Here is a 26,521-nt window from a genome sequence, read left to right as displayed (position 1 = left end):
TTTAACCGTATATCATGTTGTCTTAAACTACAGTAGCTGCAATCAATACTGCGTTTCAAACTCATCACTAGAGACAGGCCAAGTCTATTACTTGGAATATTCCAAAGGAAACACAAGTCATCCAATTTTACCCATACACACATCCTAAATAACTTCAAAATTTAACTTATCACGCAACTCTACTTTGCAGGATTTAATATTAAATATTTCCCAGTCATAAAAAAAGGATATATTTTTTGTTTTTCTTCGTTATACAGCACATCTACCAACTGGATTACATTTTTGTGTCGTAGTCTCCTGAGCAACTGAATTTCCCTGAAAACAAGAAGCATGATTGAAATAAAGGTCTTTCCACTTCAGACAGTGTCAATAAACCTAATATCATAAAACAAAAACATTGAAACAGATTAGAAAGCAGTAATTTTTTAAAAAAAACAAATTATTTAAGTTCCAATACAAATATTCTTTTCCAACAAGGAGGTTTTCGTTGTCACAATACATTGTACATCTTTTGTAACACAAAGGAAAGAATGTGCATTTATATTGTCTCTGTCATGTTGTTATGGCATACCTGACGGTAAATGCTGAGTTATTCAAATCCGATGCAAACTTCCCACAACTTGTTTTGCAATTTGTATAAACTTCAAGGTGCGTGCCTTGAATTCAGTAGTAATAAGGCCACCAAGTCTTATAGTTTTTTACAAAAGTAGACTGACCATTTATCAAAAAGAAAAATGATCTACATAGATCTACAAATTGCTATTATGATAACTTTTAAATTCCCTAAGGCAACAGTAAGACACACAGATTTTAAAAGATCCAGGCAAGGTGACACACCCTGAACAAGTCAAATTCAGAGTTTTCTTAACTTCAGTTCTTTGAAGACAGCAGCAGCAGGCTTTTCATACTTGTTAGATCTTAAAATGTCTGCCCCTACACACAGCCTTCGCTCCTTTATACACATTTTCCTCTTTGGGCACAAACTCCCATTGTTTCACTATGTCTTTGGACTTCACGTTTCTAATAAAAATCTCTCATAGTACTAATTTTACCAGTAATCTTTGGGAAAAATAAACACATTGTTTGAACTTCACCTGGCTAAGTGACACATTTCACCCCTCTTTTGAAAACAATGTAGCCTGGTTAATTTAAAAATGCAAATGTCCTTTTACACCTTGCATTCTAAACTTCTCCCCATGTTTGCTATAATTACATCAAGGCCTTCAGACCAGCCTTTAATCCAATCAAGACAAACACACACACTTAACAGTAACGTTACATCTTCCTGACAATGTCCTCTAGGTTAAAGTATGGTCACAGTTGTAATGAAGGCAAACATGGCACTAATTTTGAGTATAGAAAGTATACACAAACAGCAAGAGAGATCAATGATCAGTTAATCTGTTTTGGTGTTGTAGTTGGTTAAGTGATAAGCATTGGCCAACACAAAGAGAATGCTCTTGCTGCTTTACAAATAATGAAATTCAAAAGACAACATCTTCACAAATATAGCATTCTCTCCACGTTGAAGGATCAGCCTAAACCAGGCTTGTCCAACGTACGGCCCGCGGGCCAGCAGCAGCCAATGAAGCCCTTCTATGCGACCCCTGGTGCCAGTTTTCAAATTTCCAGTCAAACAAGCAAGATTGAATGGAGATTCTGCATGGAGCTGCTCCTACAATCACAGGCCATTTCTCTCCAACGTTTGCTGCCGATGGGCTCAATAGTGAGCCTATCAACAGCAAATGTGGGAAAGAAACAATGTGTAATCGGAGGAGCAACTAACACCAGCCGCAGTGCGATCGGAGCTCAGGAAGCCCACGAGCGGAGATGCCGGGAAAGAGAGAGCAGGCGTCCAGAGCGCAGAACGAGGCAGGACTGAGACCCACTGGTGTCCAAGTAGGTGGGCGACTGGAGAATGAGGGGGGTCAGAGAGAGGAAGGGGGGGCATGAGAGGGGTCAGAGAGAGCAGAAAGGGGCGTGAGCGGGGTCAAAGAGAGTGGGAGAGGGCGTGAGAGGGGTCAGAGAGAGCAGGAGGGGGCATGAGAGGGGTCAGAGAAAGAGGGGGAAATAGTGCGCCCAGGGGAGGGGGAACCAGAGGGAAGGGGTGCCAGACGGAGGGGGCGCGCGAGTGGCAGAGACAGGAGAGTTTTAGAGAGTGAGCAGAGGGAGGAGAGTGTATGTGTGAATGAGCAGGGTGTGTCCATAAGTCTGGCTCACTCCCAGTATCAGGGTTTTCATTCATTCTCACCCACACGCACCATCATGCACTCTCATCCACTCTCACAGGAGGTGAGGGTGTATGTGTGAGCACCCCGGGACTGGGATTTACTTATTACCATTGTTTGTTTTTGCTCAGCAAATTTTTTCATTTCATATCTTTTTTAAATTCATGTGTAATGTTGCTCCGAGCTTTACCTTTCCGAAATTTGTTTATCGGCCGCTTGAGCAAGAAAAATTTTGAAATGTAGCCCTCCATGTGAATAGGTCAGACCTCCCTGGCCTAAACCATGTGCTCAAGTACTACAATAGCATTTGAACGCCAGTGTCACGACCAGTGGGGATAGTGCGCTGTAATATCAAGCCCCACTGTTCCCTGAGCCGCGACAACTGTGAAAAGTTTCTCCAAACCACCAGATTGCCCCAATTCTACCTAACAGTTTATTTTAGGTTAACGGAATATGAACACCAGGTTTGTAAACTTAATAATAACTGTTTATCGAGCAAACTGTCATTAACCAGTGGCAAAAGAAAGAAATATGAACTGCTAATTTCTAACTCTATAACATAAACTCTACCCCTCCTTAAATCCCTATACACACACACATATATATACAAGACACATAAGACACATAAAAAACATTGATTTCAAGCGTCGTACGAAACAGTTCAATAGTACCAATTCCGGAGTACAGGATTCAATGGGTTGACTTAATCGATGTCTTCCAAATTCATTTCAGTTCTTGTTGATGACGTGAGGTGGTCTTCCAGCACTTTCACTATTTAGTTCACTGGTTGAGCACTTGCCTTTCAATGTCTCTAACAGTGATTTTCCCCTTTTGCCTCTTGATGGGGTTTTCAGAGAGAGAGAGCAGATTGTAGAGATATGAGGAGAAAAAGCCTGCTAGCTATTATTGTGGAATTACTGGAATCTTCCACACAGGAGAGGTGGGGGGGGGTTTTAGGTCTTGTCCCTTTCAGGCTAGAAGCTATTCTGCTGCACTGCCCTCACACAAAACTTGGTCAGGAGCCAATTAAAATATTGTTGCCAGACAGCTCCCTTGGTCCAGGACTCCTTTCCAGCACCATCCTGTCTTTCATGGCACACTCAGTTCCAGGACTGCAAAAATTGTATATGTCTCTCATCCTGTTCCAGCGGACATGACTTTCAAACTTCAGCCATTGTAATTTTAATCCCCAGTCCAACAGAAATAAAAAGATATGTTCCTTACACCAGGGGCAGAATATTACGCTCAGCGTGTGGGCACACGCCCAAACATAAAATGGCGTGCAATGACGACAGGCGTTAGTCCCAACGTTATCGCGCAGTCTCGCGATATTACGCTCGGTCAGCGCGTGCCAGAGTCAGCGACACGCCCACTGATAATTATAAGGCCTATTAAGGCCATTAACAATCTAATTAATTTTAAATTTACGCTGCCCGTCCAACCTAACGGTTGGCAGCCAGGCGAAAACCTCATCTACAAGTGGGATGAGGTTTTCTAAAGCAAATAAGCAATAAATGAAAACTTTATTTTTGAATTAAAAACATGTCCCAGCTCATGTGACAGAGTCATGTGAGGGGACATGTTTTATTAATTTTTACTCTTCATTATTATTTTTTTTTAAACACAGCACTTCAATCCGCCCCCCCCCCCCCCCCCCCCCCCCCACCCCCCACCGAGGTAGCTCCGTGCCTCAGGGAGATTGAAGCGCACTTTCTCGCGCATGTGCAAAGACAGCACTCGGCCCGCTCACCCTTCTCCCCCTGCCCACACAGGCAGTGCTCAGCGCTGCCACTCACGATCCACACAGGGCAGGCCTTAATTAGCCAGCCCACGTGAAATTGCAGTGTGGAGCTGATCGCGGGCGGTGGTCAGCTTCCCAACTGCCCCCACCGAGCACCCCCGCCAAGGGGGCAAAGTCCTGCCCCAGATCTTCTGATGGAGGAAAGAATGCCACTATCAAATCAAGCTGACACAACTGCACCTATCTGCAAAAGTACACATGTAGCGGCTTATGCCCTATAAAATGACAAATTAAAATATTTCAAGTGCACAATCATTTATTGTATGCAAGTATAGCATAGTGCACAGAACTGCAAATTTGTTCACTTCTAGGGCAAATGTATTAGTAATATAGACTATAAGCAGTAGCTCACCAAACTGAACTGTTTGTCCATTCTTGTCTTGAATCAGCTCATCAGTACTTCAGCATTAGTGCTTCGTGCTACATAAAGTCAGATTCTCAATTCAAATCTGGCAAATCCCTCTAAGCTCCATTTCCCTATACTTACTTTCCATTTTCTCACATTTCCTTGGGAGAGCAAATTTACTAACAAAACAGTGCAAATCAAAGTTAAGATATCATTCCTTCTTTCCAAACACACCAAGGTATTCGAATGCTTGAAATTTTAAATTGGCTGCACATTATTGATGCTCTCAATATCAAATTCACATATCTGATAAGGAAGAAAGCAGGAAACCACTTGTTTAAAATCTTCTACAAATTTTACATCCCCTAATCACTTTCACATTTTTCTTTCTGCTTGAACAATGTACAGTTTCAAAGCCCACATTCAAATCACAGATTTGAAATAAGTAAATAGATAAAATAAATCTGCAGCTGAAAGTGCTGACAGTTCCTTTTACGTGCCACAAGAGGGCAGTAAAAAAGTATCTTGTAACAGGAGATTATGAAACTAATGATGAACTTTACTACAGAAGCAATACTAAAAACAGTTCATATGTTGTTATATATACCCACATATACAGATGGCCTGTGGAATTAAGGGATAAAAACTGAAATGCATTTTTAGTGCATAATTCCAGTCACCTAAGCGATTCTTGAACACTTCCTAACAGGCATCTATAGTAAAACATTGATTAACTCCCAGGTTTACACCAATTATCATGAATTCTTGACAGGGCATGTGTAGACTTCAAGTAAGAAGAAAAGCATTTATAATATAGATATTTTCCTTAAACGTACTCACTACCAATTCCAGTAACTTGACCTATTATTTTCTCAGACTGTACAGACCATTTGATCTACTAGAGATACAGAAGGGAATTCCAAGTTAAATCTTGCTCGAGATTTTCCTCTCCCACTCGCACCAGCCATCCCACACCCTAACCAAAGTTAGGCCCAGCTGAGATCTACAACTCACTCGTGGACCTTGGGCCACAGTTCACCCCCATCCAGTGGCTCAGCAGTTTGTTTATACAACATGCAATTTACCAATGACATATAATTTAATTTGCACAAATCAAAATTTTTAAATAGGTAGAAAATACATAAAGCACTGAACTATATGAAAGCATACTGGGTGGGTGATAATCTACTCATCACCAGAACAGAATTCAGAAGCATTCTTCAAAATTCTGGCAGAAGCAGCCAATTTTACAATAGCTAATAGTGAGGATTTCTTCATTAAAAATTGCACACAAGCCAAATAAGTACCCTAGTGGAATTGTGTGTTGCTGACAGCATGCATAAATGCATGTGCACGATCTGATTTTAGGTTGGGGTTTCCATAGACATGACTTCAACTCCACTATTATACTTCAAACGTAGTACTTCCAGTACTCATCTTGAATACCCAGTCAAAACGTTTGCCATGTTTGCAACAAGGGTCAACAGTTTGTTCTCTGAATAGATAATACTTGAAATAAATATATACTGGGTGTTCTAGATTAAAGTTAAACAATTTTGCTTCCTCCACTTATTCAAAATGATGAGACTCTACTAAATAAAAATTCTGAAAGCTTGAAACTTTTCCCCAGATGATCTACAATGTATATCGTAAGCTTAATCAAAATGTCTGCATTTAAATTTATATGTTTTTTTGTGATTACTTCACAACAGTGGAATTTGGACAAAAAAAAGTAAAAGATGAAACAACTTTCCTTAAAAGTAATCCATACTTAGATTGACAAAATCAATGCTTAAACACAGGACTCAAGGGCATGGATTTCTGATCAACCGGTCCCAGTAAAGCAGCTACAAATCCTATGTTCTAAATTTGGAGTTCTAACACTTAACTTGTATATATTAGATCTTCAGATGATGACACTAGATACAAAATAGAAAGGGATTCTGGCAAAACTTTCACTACCCCTGCACCCAACTACTGCCAGTAGTTTCCAATTTTAAAAAACCTGGAATTCAAAGTTCCTTCTTGCCAAAATTATTATAAATTAAATACACAAATAAATCTAATACAAACAGGTTAGCCAGGAGATTAAACTATCCACTTACCTTTGAATTCTCAGTTGCTTAAACAAGCATGAATGCAATATAATGTAAAGCTGAAACATATATACAATTTGAAACATAGAAGCAGTTCACATCTTTCTTAATGATGGTATTCATTCCTTTAATACCATACACAACCTGCTTGGGTGGGAGTGCAATCAGAATGCTTCACAACCTTTGTTGAGTTTTTAAATTGTGTAATGGAAGTCTCAATTCCTTTGCAGAGGCTAACTGTACCAAAATTGGGAACTTATCAAAGGTGCAGTAGCCGAGTAAGCTTTATAGATTAGGTCCCAGGTTTGATTCTTGCTCTACAATAAGGAAACTCATTTCAGCCAGGGAGTAGTTGGAGTGCTACAATTATTGCCAATGGCTATAGCTGGAGAATGCATCAGATGGAAGTCAATTCAAGCTTAGTTATGATGCCACACAATTGAATTAGCTGCGATGTTCACTGTTTATGCTCACACAGTTACAATGGCCAGATGGGCAGGATATAGGAGGACAGGTGATACCTATGGGTCTGTACCCAAACAGGAAGCAACAACTTCAGCAGAGTTAAAGGTAATAAAGGAAACAGAGGGTGGACGGAGTAGGACAAGTTGCAAAAAGTCAGCGGTGAAGCTAAGTTAAGAGTGCTACATAGAATGTACAGTATGGAAACAGGCTACTCAGCCCAAATGCATATGTTGGTACTTTTGGTCCAAAAATGAAATGTCTACTTTAGGGGCAAAACATTCCCCCCATTGGGGGGTGGGGGGAGGGAAAGAGTGTGGGAGCGGGCATGGGTGGGCGGCCCTCCGATTGGCACCAATTGGAGGAGTGTGCGCGAAGGAGCGCTCCGATCTCCCTGAGACTAGGTGCTGTCTCAGGAAAATCGGTTCCCAAAGGGAAAAAGTTTGTGTCAAAAATTTCATTTGCCATCCATGTTCCCTCATGTGACAATGTCACATGAGTTGGGACATGAACATAACTTTAAGCAAAAGTGAATGTTAATTTTTTAATTCAGTCATGAAACCTCATCCCGCCCGTGGATGAGGTTTCGTGCTTTTTCAGGTGGCTGATAGCGCTCCCGACCTGCCCGCCGACCTTAAGGTTGAACGGGCAGGTCCACTAATCGCTTTAATTGATTTTTGAATGGCCTCAATAGACCGTTGACAGTCGGCAGGCGCACAGCTGACTCGGTTGCGCCCCTGCCGACCTGAAAATGCAAATGACACAAGATGATGTCGGGAGTTCCGCCCGATGTCATTCCGCGTCATTTTACGTGTCGACAAGTGGGCCCCGCCCCCACTTGCCGACAGGAAAATTCTTGCCCAGGTTTTTTTTTTAATTTCATTCACAAGATATGGGCTTCGCTAGCTGGGTCAGCATTTATTGCCCATTCCTTGTTCCCCTTGAGAAGGTGGTGGTAAGCTACCTTCTTGGACCGCCGCAGTCCCTGTGGTGTAGGTACACCCACAGTGCTGTTAGGAAGGAAGTTCCAGGTTTTTGACCCAGTGACAGTGAAGGAACGCCGATATATTTCCAAGTCAAGATGGGAAGTGATTTGGAGGGGAACTTCCAGGTGGTGGTGTTCCTATCTATCTGCTGCCCTTGTCCTTCCAGGTGGTAGTGGTTGTGGGTTTGGAAGGTGCTGTTGAAGGAGCTTTGGTGAGTTCCTACAGTACATCTTGTAGATGGTACACACTGCTGCTCCTGTACATTGGTGGTGGAGGGAGTGAATGTTTGTAGATGTGGTGCCAATCAAGCCAATGTACCATTATAGTTTCTCTCAAATACATCTATGCTATTTGTCTCAATTACTCCATGTGCTAGCAAGATCCACATTCTAACCTCTCTCTGGGAAAATAATTTTTTGGATAAAGAATTTTCTCATGAATTCCTTCATTAATTTATCAGTGATCATCTTCTATTTATAATCCCCAGTTTTGGATTCCCTCACAAATGGAAACCCTATCTTAATTTTAAAAGGACTCTATAAGGTCACCTCTCAGTCTTCTCTTTTCTAGAGAAAGGTGCCCCAGTCCTTCATACATATTTACAAACATAGGAATTAGGAGCAGGGATAAGCCATTCAGCACCTTGAGCCTGCTCCACCATTTAATAAGATGATGGCTGATCTGATTGTGGCCTCATTTCCACATTCCACCTACCCCTAATAACCTTTGATTCCCTTGTTAGTCAAGAACCTATCTACCTCTGCCTTAAAAATATTCAATGACTCTGCCTCCACTGCTCTCCAGGGAACAGAGTTCCAAAGATTCACAACTCTCAGAAAAGAATTTCTTCTCATCACCATCTTAAATGGGAGACCCCTTATTTTTAAACTATGTCCCCTAGTTCTAGTCTCTTCGAGTAGGAGAAACATCCTTTCAGCATCCATCGTCAAACCCCCTCAGGATCTTGCATATTTCGATATGATTGCCTCTCATTCTTCTATACTCCAATGGATAAGGTAAACCCCTTCCCCCAATCCCAGATATAAATTGAGTGCGCCTTCTCTGAACTGCTTTAACGCATTTATATCCTTTCTTAAATAAGGAGGCCAAAACTGTACGTAGTGGTCCAGCTGAGGTCTCACCAACAACCTGTACAACTTCCTGACAGCTATAACCTCTCAGTTATGGTATCATCACAAACATCTGAATCTTGAATTCAAATTCAATAATTACATCCAAATAGTCCATGGGGAACTTTTGGCCTATATATGAAGGAGCTTCATAAATCAGACAGATGTCAACAGATAATTCCAGTAAAAGTGAAGGCTTCCTTCAGTCTCTTATAACATTTAATGAGTTGATTAACATTACAAATTTCAGTATTCCGAACAGAAATATGCCAACAGATCTATTTAGGCCCTTTAGTTGGTGCTGTTATTGATAGTCAAAATGTTTACCACTGATGTCTGTGGGGGAATATTTCATCCATTAACTAAAATTTTTGCAACTCGCCCCTCTTCTTGTGATACATTCAATCAACTTTAAATGCCATCCCAAATATCTTAATAATGGATGATTCCTGGGCATAATACCTGACCTGACAGAAAATGACTTGATTTTTCTCCCAAACTGCTTGAATCTGTTCGAATTTGCAGGTGCCCTCAGACCTAGAAACTACAGCCTTATTCATTTGATTTTTCTGAAATTTCTGCAAAACAGCATGTAGTTAAAAAAAAACTCGAATAGTGATAAAAAGAATAATGGTGACAACCAATTATGCAAGTCAAGGCCTGACCAAAGGCAACACCCAGGGCTCATAATGCATTTCCAGATAGTACTAAAACAGAATGTACAAGCAGAATAATAATAATTAAAGCCATCACCCTGATTTGAACATAGATGGCTGCTCCTTCATTGCCATGGGTCAAAATCCTAGAATTCCCTACACTCAATGTTGCAAAGTACCTCCACCACACAAAATTCAACGGTTCAAAAAGGCAGTCTACCAGTACCTTCTCAAGGGTGAGTAGAAATGGGCAATGGTGATTTACCAGCACTTCCAGAGAATAAAAAGTAAAACTGTAAAGCATCTACCATCAAAATTAACCGTGTGAGCATTAGAAGTAATTTCAGGAACTGTAAAAAAAAACTTAGGCACTGTACAGTGATATTACAGGTAAAGGACAGAACACCTCACAAATTTTGATAAAAGTTTCAGTTACTACATCCAGAACTGTTTTTTTCACAAGATTAACTAAATGACAATTTGCCAAAATTCCACAAGATTTGATTCTTGCAGAGCAATCGCAGAATATTTTTATACAATGTAAAAATTAATTAGGAGATGGGAAGGCAAAGGAAGTATGAATGCAGGTGCGTGATTGAAAGCTTGTCTTGGGGATCAAATACGACAGAAGTTCTGAACAGTCTGGTAGGACCTCAGTTGCCAGGGATGGGGATGGAGTCACTGACTAAGGAGTGGAGCTTGTGGCTATGTAGGCCAAGGAAGTCACAGGTTTTAAAGAAATGCAAAAAAACCGAGCAATTACTGCACTCTTCTCTCACTGCTCCATCTCCTGTTCCTCTTCTCCCCCACATTTTATTTTAAATCTCAACAGGCTGAACACCCATTTCTCAAATTGATAAGACTCAATTCCTAGTCCTTCACTTGCCCAGCCTGCAATCAAGAGTTTAGATTCTAGTCTTGGCCAAGTACCAAATCAGTACATATGAGGGTTAGTTATGACTTTACTAGATAACCATGTCATGCACAGTCAATATCTCAAAGAGAAAGGAAAGGGGGGAGCGTTTTGACTGCAGCTACCAGCCTCCAGACAGGCAGCTGTAAAATCTGTTCCAGCCAATCACTATCTCATTCATACTATCTGGCTCCAACCACAATTCACCTTACACACAAATGCTTTCAGGCCAACATAGAGCTCCTCTCCTTAAAGTTAGAATTGAATGCTTCAATAAGTCCAGATGGCAATATCCCTGCTCAACGTGTTCAGGAAGCTTGCAAGCGCTCAAAAGGTTCAGTTGGTTACCTGAAGAATTCTGAAGAGTTCTACTCTGTGTAATTTCAAATAGGAACAGTGCATTAATACCTTCGCTGGAAGGGTGAGATTTGTACAATGCTTTCCTTAAGAGTAAGCTTGGGCAATTTTAGTGATACAGAAAATGAGAAACAATTTTGTAGAGGTGTTAAAGCTCATTATACTAAAATCTTAGATATTTTTACTGCCAATTACAGCCAATACCTGGATATAAAATTGTAATGGCATTCTAATGATGCTCGACTAAATTCCTAAAATGGAGGATTTTTTGAAAATAAAAAACATTGATTAAATACACTACAAATGCACCAACAACATTAGACAATAGGTCTCAACTTATGGATTGCTGTTTTATTCCAAACTCTTCTAGGCTCTATCCTTTAAATCCCTGCAACACATTGATAGTCAGTCAGAGCAGAATTAATTATCTCACCACATAGGTCCTAACTTCAAAAATGTAGTATTTTATAAGTTTCTTGCATTCTTCTACATTACATGTAGCTTGTCTCGTGCTCTATCACAAGGACAAAGAACTTGTGCCCAAATTTTATTTCAATGGATTCTAGTAACAAACCAGAGCCACTTTAAGAAGCATGTCCTGCCCAAGTGAAAGTTCTCTCACCGTAAAGATCAAGGGCATAGCTTGTATAATGAAATTGTAAAAATGCATCTACTTCCTTTCCCTACAGCTTTTCATGTGCAATGTCAGGCCACAGAGATAAAAAGGTTTTATTATTATCTACTCCCCCGAGTCACACTTTCAGTATAAATTTTCTTAACTTTGGCTGCAAGTAGAAAACATTCATTTGATTATTTGGCTCCATTCTGAACCCCAGAATCTCGTATTCCATTAACCCAATAAATGATTGTTTCTGCTGACCCTAAGATCATTTTTGAAAAGAACAGCATCTAATTTTTGACTTCAGTGGCAGGGAGACTTCTGGAAACTATAGTTCAGGACAAAAATCTATAGTCACTTAAACAAGTGCACGATAAATAAGGAAACCCAGCTTGAATTCAGTAAGAGAAAATCATGGCCTGAATTTTGCGTTCCTCAGGTGCGCGTGATCGGCAGGCCCGGAAGCGAAAGCGAAAGGCGCTTCCGCCTGCTATCAGCCCCCGACCACAATCTTACACTGGCTGGTCAATTAATGGCCAGCCAGCGTGAAACGCGCCCGGAGAAAGGCTCAGCACTGCCATTGGGGACGGGAGCCGACATCACCACCAGTGCCGGTGGGTGCTTCCAGTGAGCTCCCTGAAGGCAGACAGATGCCTCAGGGAGCTGCAGGCCTCCAAATAATAAAAGAAAGCCCAAAAATGCTGCAAAAAATGTCCGTGCAGCACAATGAAGCACCTGAAAGCAGATCTCATTAAAAAAAAAAGTCCCCAGATATTTATTTTTATTTTAAATCCTAATGGAGATTTCATCCCACCCTTGGAAGCGGTTTCATCAAAAACGTAAAGCCCACCTGGCCAGTTAGGCTGTCCACCAACTGAAAGGTTGGACGGGGCAGAAAAAAATCATCGCTGACAATTGGCCTGTTAATGGGCTTAATTGGCCTCTTAATTGTCGGCGGGTGCTCTTCCGACTTCTGTGCGCACCCACCGAGCCAAATATCGCGCAAGTGCACAATGACATTGGGATGCTCGCCCAACGTCATCTTGTGCGATTTCACGCCCATTTGGGTCGGGCACCGCCCACCCAAAAAATTCTGGCCCATGTTTAACTAAGTTGCTGGATTTTTTTGAGGAGGTAACAGAGAAGGCTGATAACAGCAACGTTGCTGATATTGTGTATATGAATTTCAAAAGGCATTTGATAGAGAGCCACACAAGACTCGTGAGTAAAATTCTAGATCATGGAATAAAAGGGAAAGGAGGCACTTGGATAAGAAATTGGCTGAGTGACAGGAAACAAAGAGTAATGGTAAATGGTTGTTTTTCAGATTGGAGGGAGGTCGGTAATGGAGTTCCCCAGGGGTCAGCGTTGGGGTGCTTGCTCTTCCTCATAATATATTAATAACATAGATTGTGGTGTTCAGGGCACAATTTCAAAATTTGCAGGTGATACGAAGATTGGAAACATTGTCAACTGTGATGACGATTGTCCTGAACTTCAAAACGACATAGACATGTTGGTGGATTGGGCAGACAAGTAGCAGATGAAGTTCAATGCAAAGTGTGAGGTGATTCATTTTAGCAGGAAGAATATGGTAAGACAGTATAAAATAAAGGGAGAAATGCTAAAGGAGCTGCAGGAACAGAAGGACCTCGGTTCATACGTACATAAGTCACTGAAGATGACAGGACATGTTGAGAGTGCAGTTAATAAAGCATATAGTATCTAGGACTTTATTAATAGGGGCATTGAGTACAAGAATAAGGAGGTCATGTTGAACTTGTCTAAGGCACTAGTTATGCCTCACCTGGAGTACTGTGTCCAGTTCTGGGCACCATATTTGAGGAAGGATGTGAATGCATTGGAGAGAATGCAGAGGAGGTCATAAGAATGACTCCAGGGATAAAGGACTGTAGCTATGAGGATAGATTGGAGAGGTTGGGACTGTTCTCCTTGAAGAAAGGAAGGCCAAGAAGAGGCTTGTTAGAGGTATTCAAGATCCTGAGGGGTATGGACAGTGTAAATTGAGAGAAACTGTTCACGCTCAAGAAAACATCAAGAACTAGAGGAACAGATTCAAAATAATTGGCAAAAAGAGTAAAAGTGATGTGAGGAAAAAAGTTTTCATCCAGAGGGTTGTTGGAGTCTGGAATGAACTTTGAGAGGGTGGTGGGAGGCAGGTTTGATCGAGGTATTCAAAAGGAAATTGGATTGTTATCTGAAAAGAAAGAATGTGTAAGATCATGGAGATAAGGCAGGGCAGTGGGGCTAGGTAGAATGCGGTTTCAGAGAACCAGTACAGACTCGATGGGTAGAATGGCCTCCTTCTGCACTGTAAAGGTTCTGTGATCAACAAATTATTTATTATTAAATATTCAGGCAAATGAGTATCACTTCAAATGAGCATCCATTTGTACACTGACAACACATCAAAATATGCACTGCATATAGATTCTTGAAACGTTAATTTAAATTGTACAATCTAGTCAAGAATGTGAAAACTGAATGAACTGGGGTTAGAATCTGAAAATGGGCAAGTTTTGTTACTAGCAAATGCACAACTTTAGGAGATGTTTATAGTACAGCACTTCCGTATTAGAGCCATTGCCAAAATGAAACTGTTCACAGCACAAAATTACGTAATATCAATTTTGGCCTACTATCAGAATAAATGTTAAATGTCAGCATTATAGTTTTTCATTCTGAATTATAGTTATGCTGATAATGGTGAGGGCAAAGAGACATCCGGCACCTTGGTGCATGACAAAACCAACATCTCCTTAGCCAATGAGATTTATGGAATAAGAAAGAAACACAGGAATGAGGTGGGAGGAAATAGGGTGATTTCAAGTCAAATCTAATACAAAAGAAAAATAAAGGAAAAAAATTGAATTGAAAGGGGCAGGAGGAAAAAGTGGATAATTAAGGATTTTTTAAAAAATCTTTAACAAGGATTTACTACACACAGGAATGAGACTCCACAATTTAAATTGTTCCCTTTCTGGGCCAGAGGGATTTAGTGGCATTGCAGGAAAATAAATCTAGTCATTAAAAAGGTACCCATGTTGCCACCGTGTTCTGTCCTGCACCAAAATCCTAGACACTGCTTTGTCCATGCCATTATTTGCCAGCAATCCCAGGGAATTGCATGTCAAAGATTTTTCAAGCTGAAGCGTGACGAAAAAAGTCCAACTACAGGGCACACCAGTAGATGCCCTGCTTCAGCAAAATCTGAACTAATACTTATAATTGTTTATTGCAAAACTTGATATATTAAAACAATATGACTATAAAAACAAACCCTAGGCATGCTGTGAGTTTAGTACATTTGTGACTTCCACAACAGTGGCCATACTTCAAAAGTATTCACGGGCTGCAAAACACTTTGGAACGTTCTTTTTTCTAAAAAAGTGGCAGCCCTAAAATATTGCAGAGAGTTTAATTGCCCATATTAATGTGCAATTTTCAAATTTCTTGAAACTTATGGGGAGGTTGATGGTTAACGGCCATTTTTGTGAGGCTAATGGCAGAGAGGTGCAAATTGTCCAGCTATTTGTACTTGCGGCAATTCGCAATGCAGAGGATTTCTTACTCATCACAAGTTTCTGGATGATTTACATTTGAATAACAGCATGAGTTTTAAAGTCACGGTTATTTTGGCAGCAAAATTTGGACCAGCATTAACTGATTCTATGCGTCAAGGAGCTGTCCCAAAGCCAATACCAATATTAAAACAAGATGCAACAACTGGTTTTCTGCTAATCCAGTCTTGCAGAACAGTTAACTTTAGTAACCTTTCTAAACTATTTCCAACGATAGCACTGAAACTTTAAACAGAAATTACAGTGGGCGCTCAGGGTAATCAAATGAAAGGTCGCAAAAGAAATGTGATGAAAACTCTTCATAACTCTTCTCAGATTTAATTTGATATCCAGGAAACAGTGATAGAAAATCTTTAAGCTTGACGGCTTGAAACTGCCATCCTTTCATACAATAATACATATTTTGCAGTTATTACTATCTGGTATCTGAATACAATTGGCGGAATTTTCCGGTCCCCACGCAGTGGATTTAATGGCGGGGAACAATGTGGCAGGAGCAGAAAAATCGGTTTCCAGTTGGCATAAAATGACGGCAGGAACATTCACTCCTGCCCGTCACAGCGGGTCACCATTCCCACCAGAGGCTGGCGCGAAACCGTTTTGCATCCTACAAATGGCATCCAGGCGAAGGCCCAACCGGAATTTCTCACCCCCACCCCCACCTCCCAACCATTGTCGGGACTTACCTGAAGGCCAAGGGCAGCCTGAGGAGGTCAGGATGGAGGCCTCCAGCGACCATGGATGCTGGAACACACTTACAGCAGTGGGTGGGTGGAACATCAACCACGTGGATCTTTAGGCAGCATCTTCTTCCAGGGGAGAGATTCTGCAGGGGTCGTGGAATGGGTGAAGTGGTATGGACCGGAGAGTGGGAAGGGCCATGCTGGAGGGGTGGGGTGGGGCTGTACAGGTGTGAACAAGCATCGGGGGGGGGGGGAGAGGCTAAAGGGGTTCAGAGGACTGTGGTGCCAACTGTTGAGTTCTGGGGGGCATACTGAGGGAACTGGTGATAGGAAGGGATAGTTAAAGGGGGAAGTGGGAGCCGGTAGGGAGGGAGAGGGAGAGGGTTCGGTAATGGCAGGTAAAGGGGGGTTGCGGGTTGTTGGAGGGGATACAGAAGGAGAAGCTGATACTGGGGGGAGGTTGGCAGAATGAGGTGAGGGACAGATCTACTGTCATGGGATGGGCTCCTCGGGAAGACAGGGGGTGTCAACAGTCACCTGGGGTGGGGGGGGTGTTTAAGGGTAACCGTCAGAAGATCAAGTGTTGCACCTGGGGGACGTCATGGAGGTAAAGGTGTTTGACTTGACATGGAAGATAACGACAGCCATGGCTGCTCAAAACTATACAGTGCCACACGAAGGAGATCGTGAGATGCTGCATGAGAGCTGGGTCAACAGGTGCAGGTCAGCTCAACTGGACAACCACGGGGGAACTCCAGCATGTAGTACTTACAATGTTAGGGCATTGGGACAGGTGAACATGTGAGGGACAAAGGATCAGCATGACAGATTTCTTGGACATGGCTTGCCAGGGCCTTGGCAAGTACCTCTGCCTCCCTGCACATGCATGATTCCAGGGAACAAAGACCCATCCTGGGTGTCCCTTGGAAGATGGTGGGGTGCACAGGCTTTAGGGCTACAATGCAATTAAACAACATCAGACATCATTAAAGTGCAAATGGACTATATTTACAAAAGTGTCATAAGATTAACAATCATAGTGCATCTATGCAACCACGTGAAATCAAAACTTCTTATCTTGCGTTCCCAACCACTTCTTCTAGGTGTTCCCCAAACATTGGCAGCAGGGGTACAGGCAGCCTGCTGACCAGTTTGTCCTGTTGTCTTGGATGACCTTGACGGCTGTCCTCTGGAGATGCAAGGCTTGGAGAGCCCAGGTTACTTTGGTGATCCTGCTTTGGGCAGCTGTTCCCTCTATGGTCACAGAGGGTGAAGCTGAAAGAGTCACAGACAAGGGAGATTCCAAAGGGCCAGACACCCTAGGAGAGTCCTGAGTGGAGGTCCCAGGGGTGCCCAACAGCTGCTCCTCCTCCCTTCCGGCCCGAGGGCCCCTGCCTGACTTCTTGAGGGGAAGGAACACCTGGAGGGAGGTTGAGGTGCCCCGGCCCCCTCTCACGTAGCCTCTACAAAAGTTCACCATGGCTATAGCGATGGAGTGCAGGTCTGCGCACATCTCCAGCAGAAACCAGGTGGCGTCTGCCATCCTCCCCAAGGAGAGCTTGATACACGCACATGTCGGCACCACTTCATCAGAGAGCAGGCGGACGGACTCCTCTGCCTCACTCTGTTGAGGGTCTCCAACACCTCTGCCTGATATTCCTCAGCCTCTTGCAGCTTCCCTAGCATCTCGTGCACTGCCCAAAGTCTCGTCCTCCAACTTGGACGTTGCAGATGCCTTCTCCCCAGCAGTACCCTGTGTGCCGGTGAGCTTGGCAGACCCTGGCTCCTCCTGCTGCAAACACATGTCCGTCCTGTGACCAGCAGAATGTGGGACCCTGCCTGAACTATATCTAGTACCCACCGAGGTGTCTCTCTCTGCGTTGGTGGAGGGTGCAAGTGATGCCTCTACAGGTGCACTTGCTTTCTCCTCCCCAACGTCCTCGGTCTTCTTTGGGCTGGATGAACTGCTGGACAAGGTCTCGTCTTATTCCCTTGCCCTCTTCTTGCTGGAACCTGTAAGTGACAGAGGAGAGAGTAAGTGACTGCAGGAGCTGCCTCCAACACGGAGGAACACACGATCTTTAGGTTTCTACATGACTATGTTATGCATGGATCTTTACAAGATGGGGGCCGACCACTCTATCTCCGCAGCTCAGTCTGGTTTCTCCCCTGCCAGCTGGGTTGCCCACTCCTCAAAGTCCATGAGGTTCCTGGGGTCAGGCCTGCGCCCTCCAGTCTTCTTTCTCTCTCTCTCTCTCTCTCTCTCTCTCTCTCTCTCCTGTTGTGCCTCAACTTTTCGTGAGCAAAGAGAGAAGATGGGGTTGAGAGCAATTGGTTTCAGGTATCTTTCTCATGCTTCCTTTCTTACAAATAACCCACTGGGTTGTATGCCATCTGATTGATGCATTACAGGTTGTTCAGAAGAGTTCTGGGGCAACACCCTCCAGAGCAGTGAGCCCATGCAGATAGAAAGATAAGGCTCACAAAGGCATGTCATTAGCAGTGCTTCCTGTTGCCCTCAACACCCTCCCCATTCCCCCCCACCATATCTAAGCATGGAAGGTTCAAGGACCCACAATGGCCTCTCCAACTACAGACTAGATGGATTGCACTGGGGCTAGGAGACATCTCCTTACCACATTGAGTAGCTCTTTTAATCATGGGCCACACGGATGGTGTCCTTGCCACTAAGGCCCATGTCCCTGTACCATTCAGTGAGTTGAGTGTGAGCAGTTGAGGGTTCACTTACCCTGGCAGAGCAAATGAGGTCATTCATGCATTTGTGGCATTGCAGGGCAGTCCTCTGGAGGCAGCCCTGGGCACTGACCTCTCTGGAGGCCTCCTACCATGCAGGGTGGGTCTGAAGGCTTGGCCTCCTCCTTCCATCCTCTGGGTGGAGGATGCCTCCTCCTGGCCTCTGCTGCATCGAGAAGGACTTTCAAGGATGCATCACTGAATTTGGGGAACTGGAGCTCCCTGTGATCAGTAGACCATCTCCTCCTCCAAACATGGGTAAGTTGATGTCCAGGCACCTTTTAAATTTGGTGCCCAAATAAGACAGTGGGGAGCACATCATCCAGCACACACTGCCACAAGAAACATCAGGAGACCCCTAATCACATAATTAATTAGGCTGGCATCGCATGATACTGCGTGATCCCACTAGCCTCCATAGCAGGAAACACTCCCAGTTCCCACCCCCACTATGGGACATTTCCAGAATGGAAAATTCCACCCTATAGTTTAATATCGGATGGCTACCTCTGGGTGGTGTTGCAGTAAAGTTAATAATTGAAATAATGAAAAATAAGAAATGACTGAGGGCAACATTAAACAACAACAAAACATAGAAGCATGTACAAAGATAAGGAATATCTTCAAAAAAGTATGTTTTGGTACATAACCGTCTTGGACCAGTTTGGCACATTTGTGTAGTTTCACATCTCAAGTATCATTGAAGCAGAATTTGGTACAGTTTCCTGAATCATTATTCACAGTAACAAATTCAACCTGGGACAAAGAATTCGAATCTTCCCAGGAGTTGAGCTTATTGGTTGATTAATGAAAGCCAAAGATGACAAAAAAGTCATCCATTGTATAGTTTCTTGAACCTGCATAGTGCCATCTCAACACAGATATTTTTAACGTTGGGTTTGTATTTCAATATTAGATACATGGCTGTGAAGAGTTTCATTATAGTTTGCCATAAAGCTTTAAATTCAATTTTGCTAAGCTAGCAAACATCTAGAATTCAGATTGACAATTTAGGAATTTTAGCAACAAAAAGGCAAATTAACTCCCTAGAAACCATAATGCATTTCCAAACAGTGTTAGTGGATTTTGCTGGAACTGCTTCAGATGCAAGATATAACAGTAAATGGAAACATGAAGTAGTTGCGTTTCAGCAATATGTTTATTGCAAGAAAATAAAATGTACCCAGAAATGAGCATCATATTCATTTGTTTGAACACAATGGGTAGAATTTAATGGTCCCCCACTGGTGGGTTTGCAGCCAGGGATGGGGGGTGCTGGACCCGTAAAATTCCCCGGTTAGCCTTCCCGTGACCTGTCCACAATTTTGCATGGGGCGGGCTAGGTCCAGGGTGGCTGGCTCAATTTAACGAGTTGTGATTGGAGAGTTCTTGAGCTCCCTATCTTTCACATTTCAGTTCTACATTAATGTATCAAATATTGTTTTAACTGCACATGGGTAGAGTTTCAACCCAACAGGAGCTGCGGGTCAGAAAAGTCTAGTGCTTTTTTTTAAAACTACCATGTCTTACAAACCAGGCCTTTTTCGTCAACATAAAGTTCCAAGCAAATTTATATATCTGCATTTCATTAAATGTATTCCACAAACATTTGGGAGGAACAAAAGGCGTGGGTCATTTCTGGCATACAACATGCTCCACAAATTAAATAATGATATATTTCTGAAATGAGACATGTTGGCAAAGCTTTCCATGTTGTCCTGATGAGTACAAGATAAAAAGCTCAGCAATATGTCTCTTTTCTCAGCAATACTGAGTGGTGTATTTCAAGTGTGGTTCATAAACAAAGGATACTACACTTAAACCATGAAGGGCAGGCCAATTTAAAAATAAAATGTACCAGTTACCAAAGCACAACAGCAACTCCACGTCCAATCCATATTAAAAGATGGTGTTTATGTATGTGAGTTTTCACATTTTATTTTATAACGACTATACATCAAAGCACAGTTCTACAAAAGTCCAATGGGTCAAGATTATTTCATGACCAGTAACTGAAGTTCCTCTATAAAACTACTGGTCCTAGTAGTACATGTCAAGAGTCCAAATCAAATCAATAAAACTGATTTTTTTTTTTAAAGAAAATTAAAAAGTGAATGCTTTTAAAATATATTTAACTGATAATTATGCAAAAAATACAAGTAATACAAGTAAAATTTCATTGTGCAGTAAACTGAAACCAAATTCGCAAATATCATTAACTTTCCTTCACCCACCATCTAAAATAACAACTCACTAGCTGGCATATGTCAGTTCTCACCGGAATACACAGTGCCTACATAAACAAAGTCAAGTTGCAGGAGGCAAAAATGGGCACAATACAATCTGCTCAGCTCAGCCACGTGTGGAATAGCAGCCTGACAAGGTAGCAGAAGCATTATTCCTAATAATAAAGAAACGTTATAACAATTCACATACACTGCTTGATAACATTAAATCTCGACTCTGCCTCACCCAGGCTATATTAAAAAATACAAGTACTTAATTAATTTCCTATCATCTGTGAAAGAGACAGCTCTGACTTTCCTAAATGACCTAGCCATGACTCAGGGCAAGAAAACTGTTGTTTTAAAAAAAACTATACAAACATACGACTTAGGGGCAGGAGTAGGCCATTTGATCCTTCGAGCCTGCTCGGCCATTCAATGTGATCTGATTGTGACCTTAAGTCCACATTCCCGTCTAACTCCAATAACATTTGACTGCTTTGTTAGTCGAGAATCTATCTACCTCTGCCTTAAAAATATTAAATGACCCTGCCTCCACCGCTGTCAGGGAAAGAAAGTTTCAAAGGCTCACAGCCCTCAGAGAAAAAACTTTCTCATCTCCGTCCTAATGGGAGGCCCTTTATTTTTAAACCATGTCCCCTAGTTCTAGCCTCTCCTGCTAAGAGAGGCATGCTTTCAGCATCCACCCTGTCAAGTTCCCTCCGGACATTAAATGTTTCAATAAGATCACCTCTCATTCTTCTAAGTTCCAAAGGATCCAAGCCCAGCCTGTCCAACCTTTCCTCATAAGATAGCCACACCCCATCCCAGGTATCAGTCAAGCGAACCTTCTCTGAACTGCTTCTAACGAATTTATATCCTTGTTTTTAAATAAGACCACCAAAGTTGTACACAGTACTCTAGATATGGTCTCATCAATGCCCTGTACAACTGTAGCAAAACATTCCCTACTTTTATATTCCATTCCCCTTGCAATAAACAAGAACACCCCATTTGCCTACCTAATCACTTGCTGTACCTGCATGCTAACCTTCTTGTGATCCATGTACCAGGACACCCAGATCTCCCTGTACCACTGAGTTCTGCAATCCCCCTCCATTTAAATAATATGCTGCTTTTCTATTCTTCCTGTCAAAGTGGACAAGTTCACCTTTTCCCACATTATACTCCATCTGCCATGTTTTTGCCCACTCAAGGAATCTGCAAAAGGACATAAGTTATGTCCTCTTCACAACTTTCTTCCCTACCTATCTTTGTGCCATCAGCAAATTTAGCAACCATACATTTGGTCCCTTCATCCAAGTCATTGATATAAATTGTAAATAGTTCAGGCCCCAGCACTGATCCCTGTGGATCCCCACTTGTCATATCTTGCCAACCCAAAAATGACCCATTTATGCCTATTCTCTGCTTTCTATTAGCTAAACAATTTATCCATGCCAATATGTTACCCCCCTACGCCATGAGCTTTTATTTTGCATAGTAACCTTTGATGTGGCACCTTGTCAAATGCCTTCTAGAAATCTAAGTGCAGCACTTCCACAGGTTCCCCTTTATGCACGTTGCTTGTTACTTCCTCAAAAGGACGCCACTAAATTAGTCATACATGAATTCCCTTTCACAAAACCATGTTGACTCTGCCTGACTGCATTAAGATTTTCAAAATGCCCCACTATAACCTCCTCAATAATAGATTCCAACATTTTCCCTGACAGATATTAAGCTAACTAGCCTGCAGTTTCCAGCTTTGTCTCCCTCCTTTCTTGAATAGAGGAGTCACATTCACTATTTTCCAACCTGATGGGACCTTTCCGTAATCAATGTAATTTTAGAAAATTAAAACTATTTCAGCAGCCACTTCTTTTAAGGCCCTAGGATGAAGTCCATCAGGGCCTGAGGACTTGTCAGCTTCAAGTTTGAATATTTTCTCAGTACTCTTCCCTGGTGATTGTAATTGTTTTAAGTTCCTTCCTGATTTTCACCTCCTGATTCATACTTATTTTTGGGATGTTATTTGTATCCTTTACAGTGAAGACAGGTGCAAAATATTTGTTCAATTCATCTACCATTTCTTTACTTTCCATGATTAATTCCCCAGAATCACTTTCTAGAGGACCAAAGCTCACTTTCTTTACTCTTTTCCTTCTTAAATACCTGCAGAAACTCTTACTGCCTTTTTAATTCTAGCTAGTTTTCTCTCATACTTTAATTTCTCCCTCCTTATTAATCTTTTAGTTATTCTTTGTTGTTCTTTTTAATCCTATCCAGTCTTCTGACCTGCCACTCATCTTTGCAGAGATATATGCTTTTTCTTTCAACTTCATACTATTTTTAACATCCTTAGTTAGCCACAGATGGTGCATCCTTCCCTTGGAATCTTTCTTTCTCACTGGAATATACATTTGCTGAGTATTCAGAAATATCTCCTTAAATGTCCGCCACTGCATCTCTACTGACCTAGTCCTTAGCCTAATTTCCCAGTTCACTTCAGCCAGCTCTGTCTTCACGCCCTCAGAATTGCTCTTATTTAAATTTAAAACACTAGTCTTAAATCCACTCTTCTCTCCCTCAAACCAAATGTGAAATTCAATCATATGGTCACTGCTATCTAGTGGCACATCCACTATGAGGCCATAAATCAATCCTGTCTCATTGCATATTACCAGATCTAGTGTAGCCTGCTCTCTGATTAGCACATTCTATGGCCATTCTAAGAAACTGTTCTGAAAACACTATGAATTCACCATCCAGGCTACCTTTGCCAATCTGATTTATACAACTGTACAATACGATATTTTTAAGTTAATAAATATGATGGCACAAAATTATTTTCCCTGTGAAAGAAGAAACTTCTCATTTTTTTCCAAATTACTCAGAATAGTGAATACTGAGAATAGAACATGGTGGTGCATAAGTACTAAATTAAGTACAAAAATGTGTAGTAGAAACAGTATGATTTTACCTACCGTATTACACAGGAATCCCGCCACATAATAAATTCAACTATGCATTCATGGAGTCCTTTAAAATGTTTAATAATTTTATTAAAACTTGAACAGCCATCAAGTACTTACAGTAGGCTTACTGTAAGCAAAGAAAGCCAAGCAAAGTTAGAAAGTTGTGCTGGCTACTAGTGTTTTTAAAATTTTTCGATATGGGAGAACTCTTTCTCACACAAACAACAACATACTCCAGGGGCCTCTGACCTAATCTCAACAATAGCATCAGCTACCAATAGACAAACAGCAATATTATTCCAGAAAGTGGATTTTTTTTTAAACTGGTGCACAATAAAGGAAACAAACAGGAAAATACAAAAATTTGATGACAAGATAGACAGAGATATAATGATTGTATAAACACTCCCCACCCACCACCATAAACTTCCAATGATCCTGCGACCGTAGTTTGAAAACTGATGCTATAAATTTGAGTCGACGATCAAGTTTTGCAGAATTGTTTTTAAGAGATTTCATAAAATAATAAAGGAAAATGCACTGATTCCCATCTCAGCTTTCTTGGTAGCATATTCTGCAGTACTAACAACAAGCTTACTAAATCAGTCCCTCCGAGGCCAGAAAGCATGTTTTGCTTTCTGTGGAAAAACATATGGCTAAACAGTCAACTGGAAGATTTTGTTCAAACAAAATATGTAATACTAGAATTAAAAGTGGAAACTTTAATCATATGCAGCTTCCTTCAGGCTCAGCAAACGCAAGGAGCATGTCTATCCAGGAGGCTGGACACTCATAAATGTCATGCATCATTATCACAGTGCACTCTAGATATTATAGTTCCACAGAAGCAAGATGAAAACTTAACAGCTACGATGGGTCTCTCTCACACACATACAATTAGTTCGCTGCTGCTGAAAATCTTTAAGCATCAACGTCCAGGTGAAATTTCCAATATGAACCCATAAATCCCAAACAGAAGGGCTGGATTTACATAGGAGAGTCTTCTCACCCACAAATAGCTAAAGAAACCAAAAATGAAAAGATTTGGGTCTTTTAAGCATTTTCTAGAAGTTGAACAAATAGATAAAATTTCTAAGTGAATGGTGTTGCTTGGAATGAGGGATTTGTGTATCCCGGATGAGTACTGATGTTTTCAACTTGTAATAAGAATATCTATAAAGCACTTTGCTGTTAACCTTGGACTCTGTGAGCAGAAGATGTGAGCCAGCTAAACCCAGATAATGGCAACTGACCATCAATTCTGATGTTATTGGAGACTTAAATGGGAAAAAAAAGGGCATCCTGGATAGTGTTACATCAGCAGCAGCTTTGTGAAAATTTACAAATCCAACATGGGAAGCAAGGGGAGCAAAAAATCTTTTCATAATCATACAAATAGCTGAATAAAAGGAGGAACGTTTCAGGGAGAAAATAAGGAACTTTTTTGCTTAAGCAAGTTTGTGAAGAGACAAGCAAATAGCATTACAAATATGAAGACTTATATCATTCAATATCAATAATTAAGATTTTTACCAGCAGCTATGCATGATACACTGCTTCACTAAATTCACATTATTAAATTTATGGACAAAAAAACACTTGCATTTAAGCTGCAGTGAGACCATTAATTATCAGGGACCAAACTCCAGGTCTCAGACTGTGAGCATTGGTAGACAAGGTCTTTCAATTTCTTTTTAATTAGTTTTAAATATTGCAGTGCAATAGATTACAGAATTATAGAATAGTTACAGTACAGAAGGAGGTCATTTGGCCCACTGTGTTCATACCGGTTTCGGTACCGTGCAGGAGCAACCTGGTTAGTCCCACTTCCCTGCTCATTTCCCACAGCCCTGCAAATATCTTCTCTTCAGGTGCTTATCAAATTTCCTTTTGAAAGTCACAATTGAATCTGGCTCCACTCCACTCTCAGGCACTACATTCCAGAACCTAATCATTTATGGTGTGAAAAGGTTTTTTGTCAAGTCACCAGGGGTTCTTTTGCCAATCATGTTAAATTGATGTCCTCTGGTTCTCGACCCTTCCACCAATGGGAAGTTTCTTCTTTTCTACTCTATTTAGATCCCTCATGATTTTGAACACCTCTATCCAATCTCCTCTCAACCTTCTCAAAAGGAGAATAACCCCAGCTTCTCCAATTTACCCACATAACTAAAGTCCCTCATCCCTGGAGCTAGTCTCAGAAATCTTTTCTCTAAAGCTTTCAAATTTTTCCTAAACTGCGGTGTCTAGAATTGGACATAATACTCCAGTTGAGGCTGAAATTCAGCGTTTTACAGATGTTCATCATAATCCCCTTGCTTTTGTACTCTATGCTTCTTGTATATCTTTCTAACCACTTCCTCAAACTGCCCTGCTACCTTCAACAATTTCTACACATACAGCCCCAAGTCTCTCTGTTCCTCCACCCTCTCTAGAATAGCACTGTTTACTGGTATTTTGTATTGCATCTCCTTGCTCTTCCTACCAAAATGTACCACTTCACACACCTCTGAATTAAATTGCATCTGTGTAGAATTATACAGCAAAATGAGGCCATTCAGCCCATCATGCCTGTGCCAACTCTCTGAAAGAGCTATCCAATTAGTCCCTTCCTCTCTCCACTTTCCCCAAAGCAGTGTATTTTTTTTCCTTTACAGTATCCATCCAGTTACTGTCCTCCATACC

At 41.5% G+C, this 26,521-nt stretch overlaps 1 protein-coding gene across 2 annotated transcripts in view; it reads right to left on the bottom strand.

Moving 5' to 3' along the window:
• stk11 (serine/threonine kinase 11) overlaps nt 1-26,521 on the bottom strand; it is a 134,689-nt gene that overhangs the window by 94,145 nt on the left and 14,023 nt on the right. For both annotated transcript variants that reach the window (XM_078555943.1, XM_078555944.1), the window contains exon 2: nt 232-315. In XM_078555943.1, coding sequence (XP_078412069.1) covers nt 232-315 — 84 coding nt within the window. The remainder of the gene's footprint in view (nt 1-231; nt 316-26,521) is intronic.

Source organism: Cetorhinus maximus, chromosome 13 (genome assembly GCF_964194155.1).
Source record: "Cetorhinus maximus chromosome 13, sCetMax3.hap1.1, whole genome shotgun sequence".
Lineage (NCBI taxonomy): Eukaryota > Metazoa > Chordata > Chondrichthyes > Lamniformes > Cetorhinidae > Cetorhinus > Cetorhinus maximus.
This window is presented reverse-complemented; position numbering and strand designations above follow the sequence as displayed.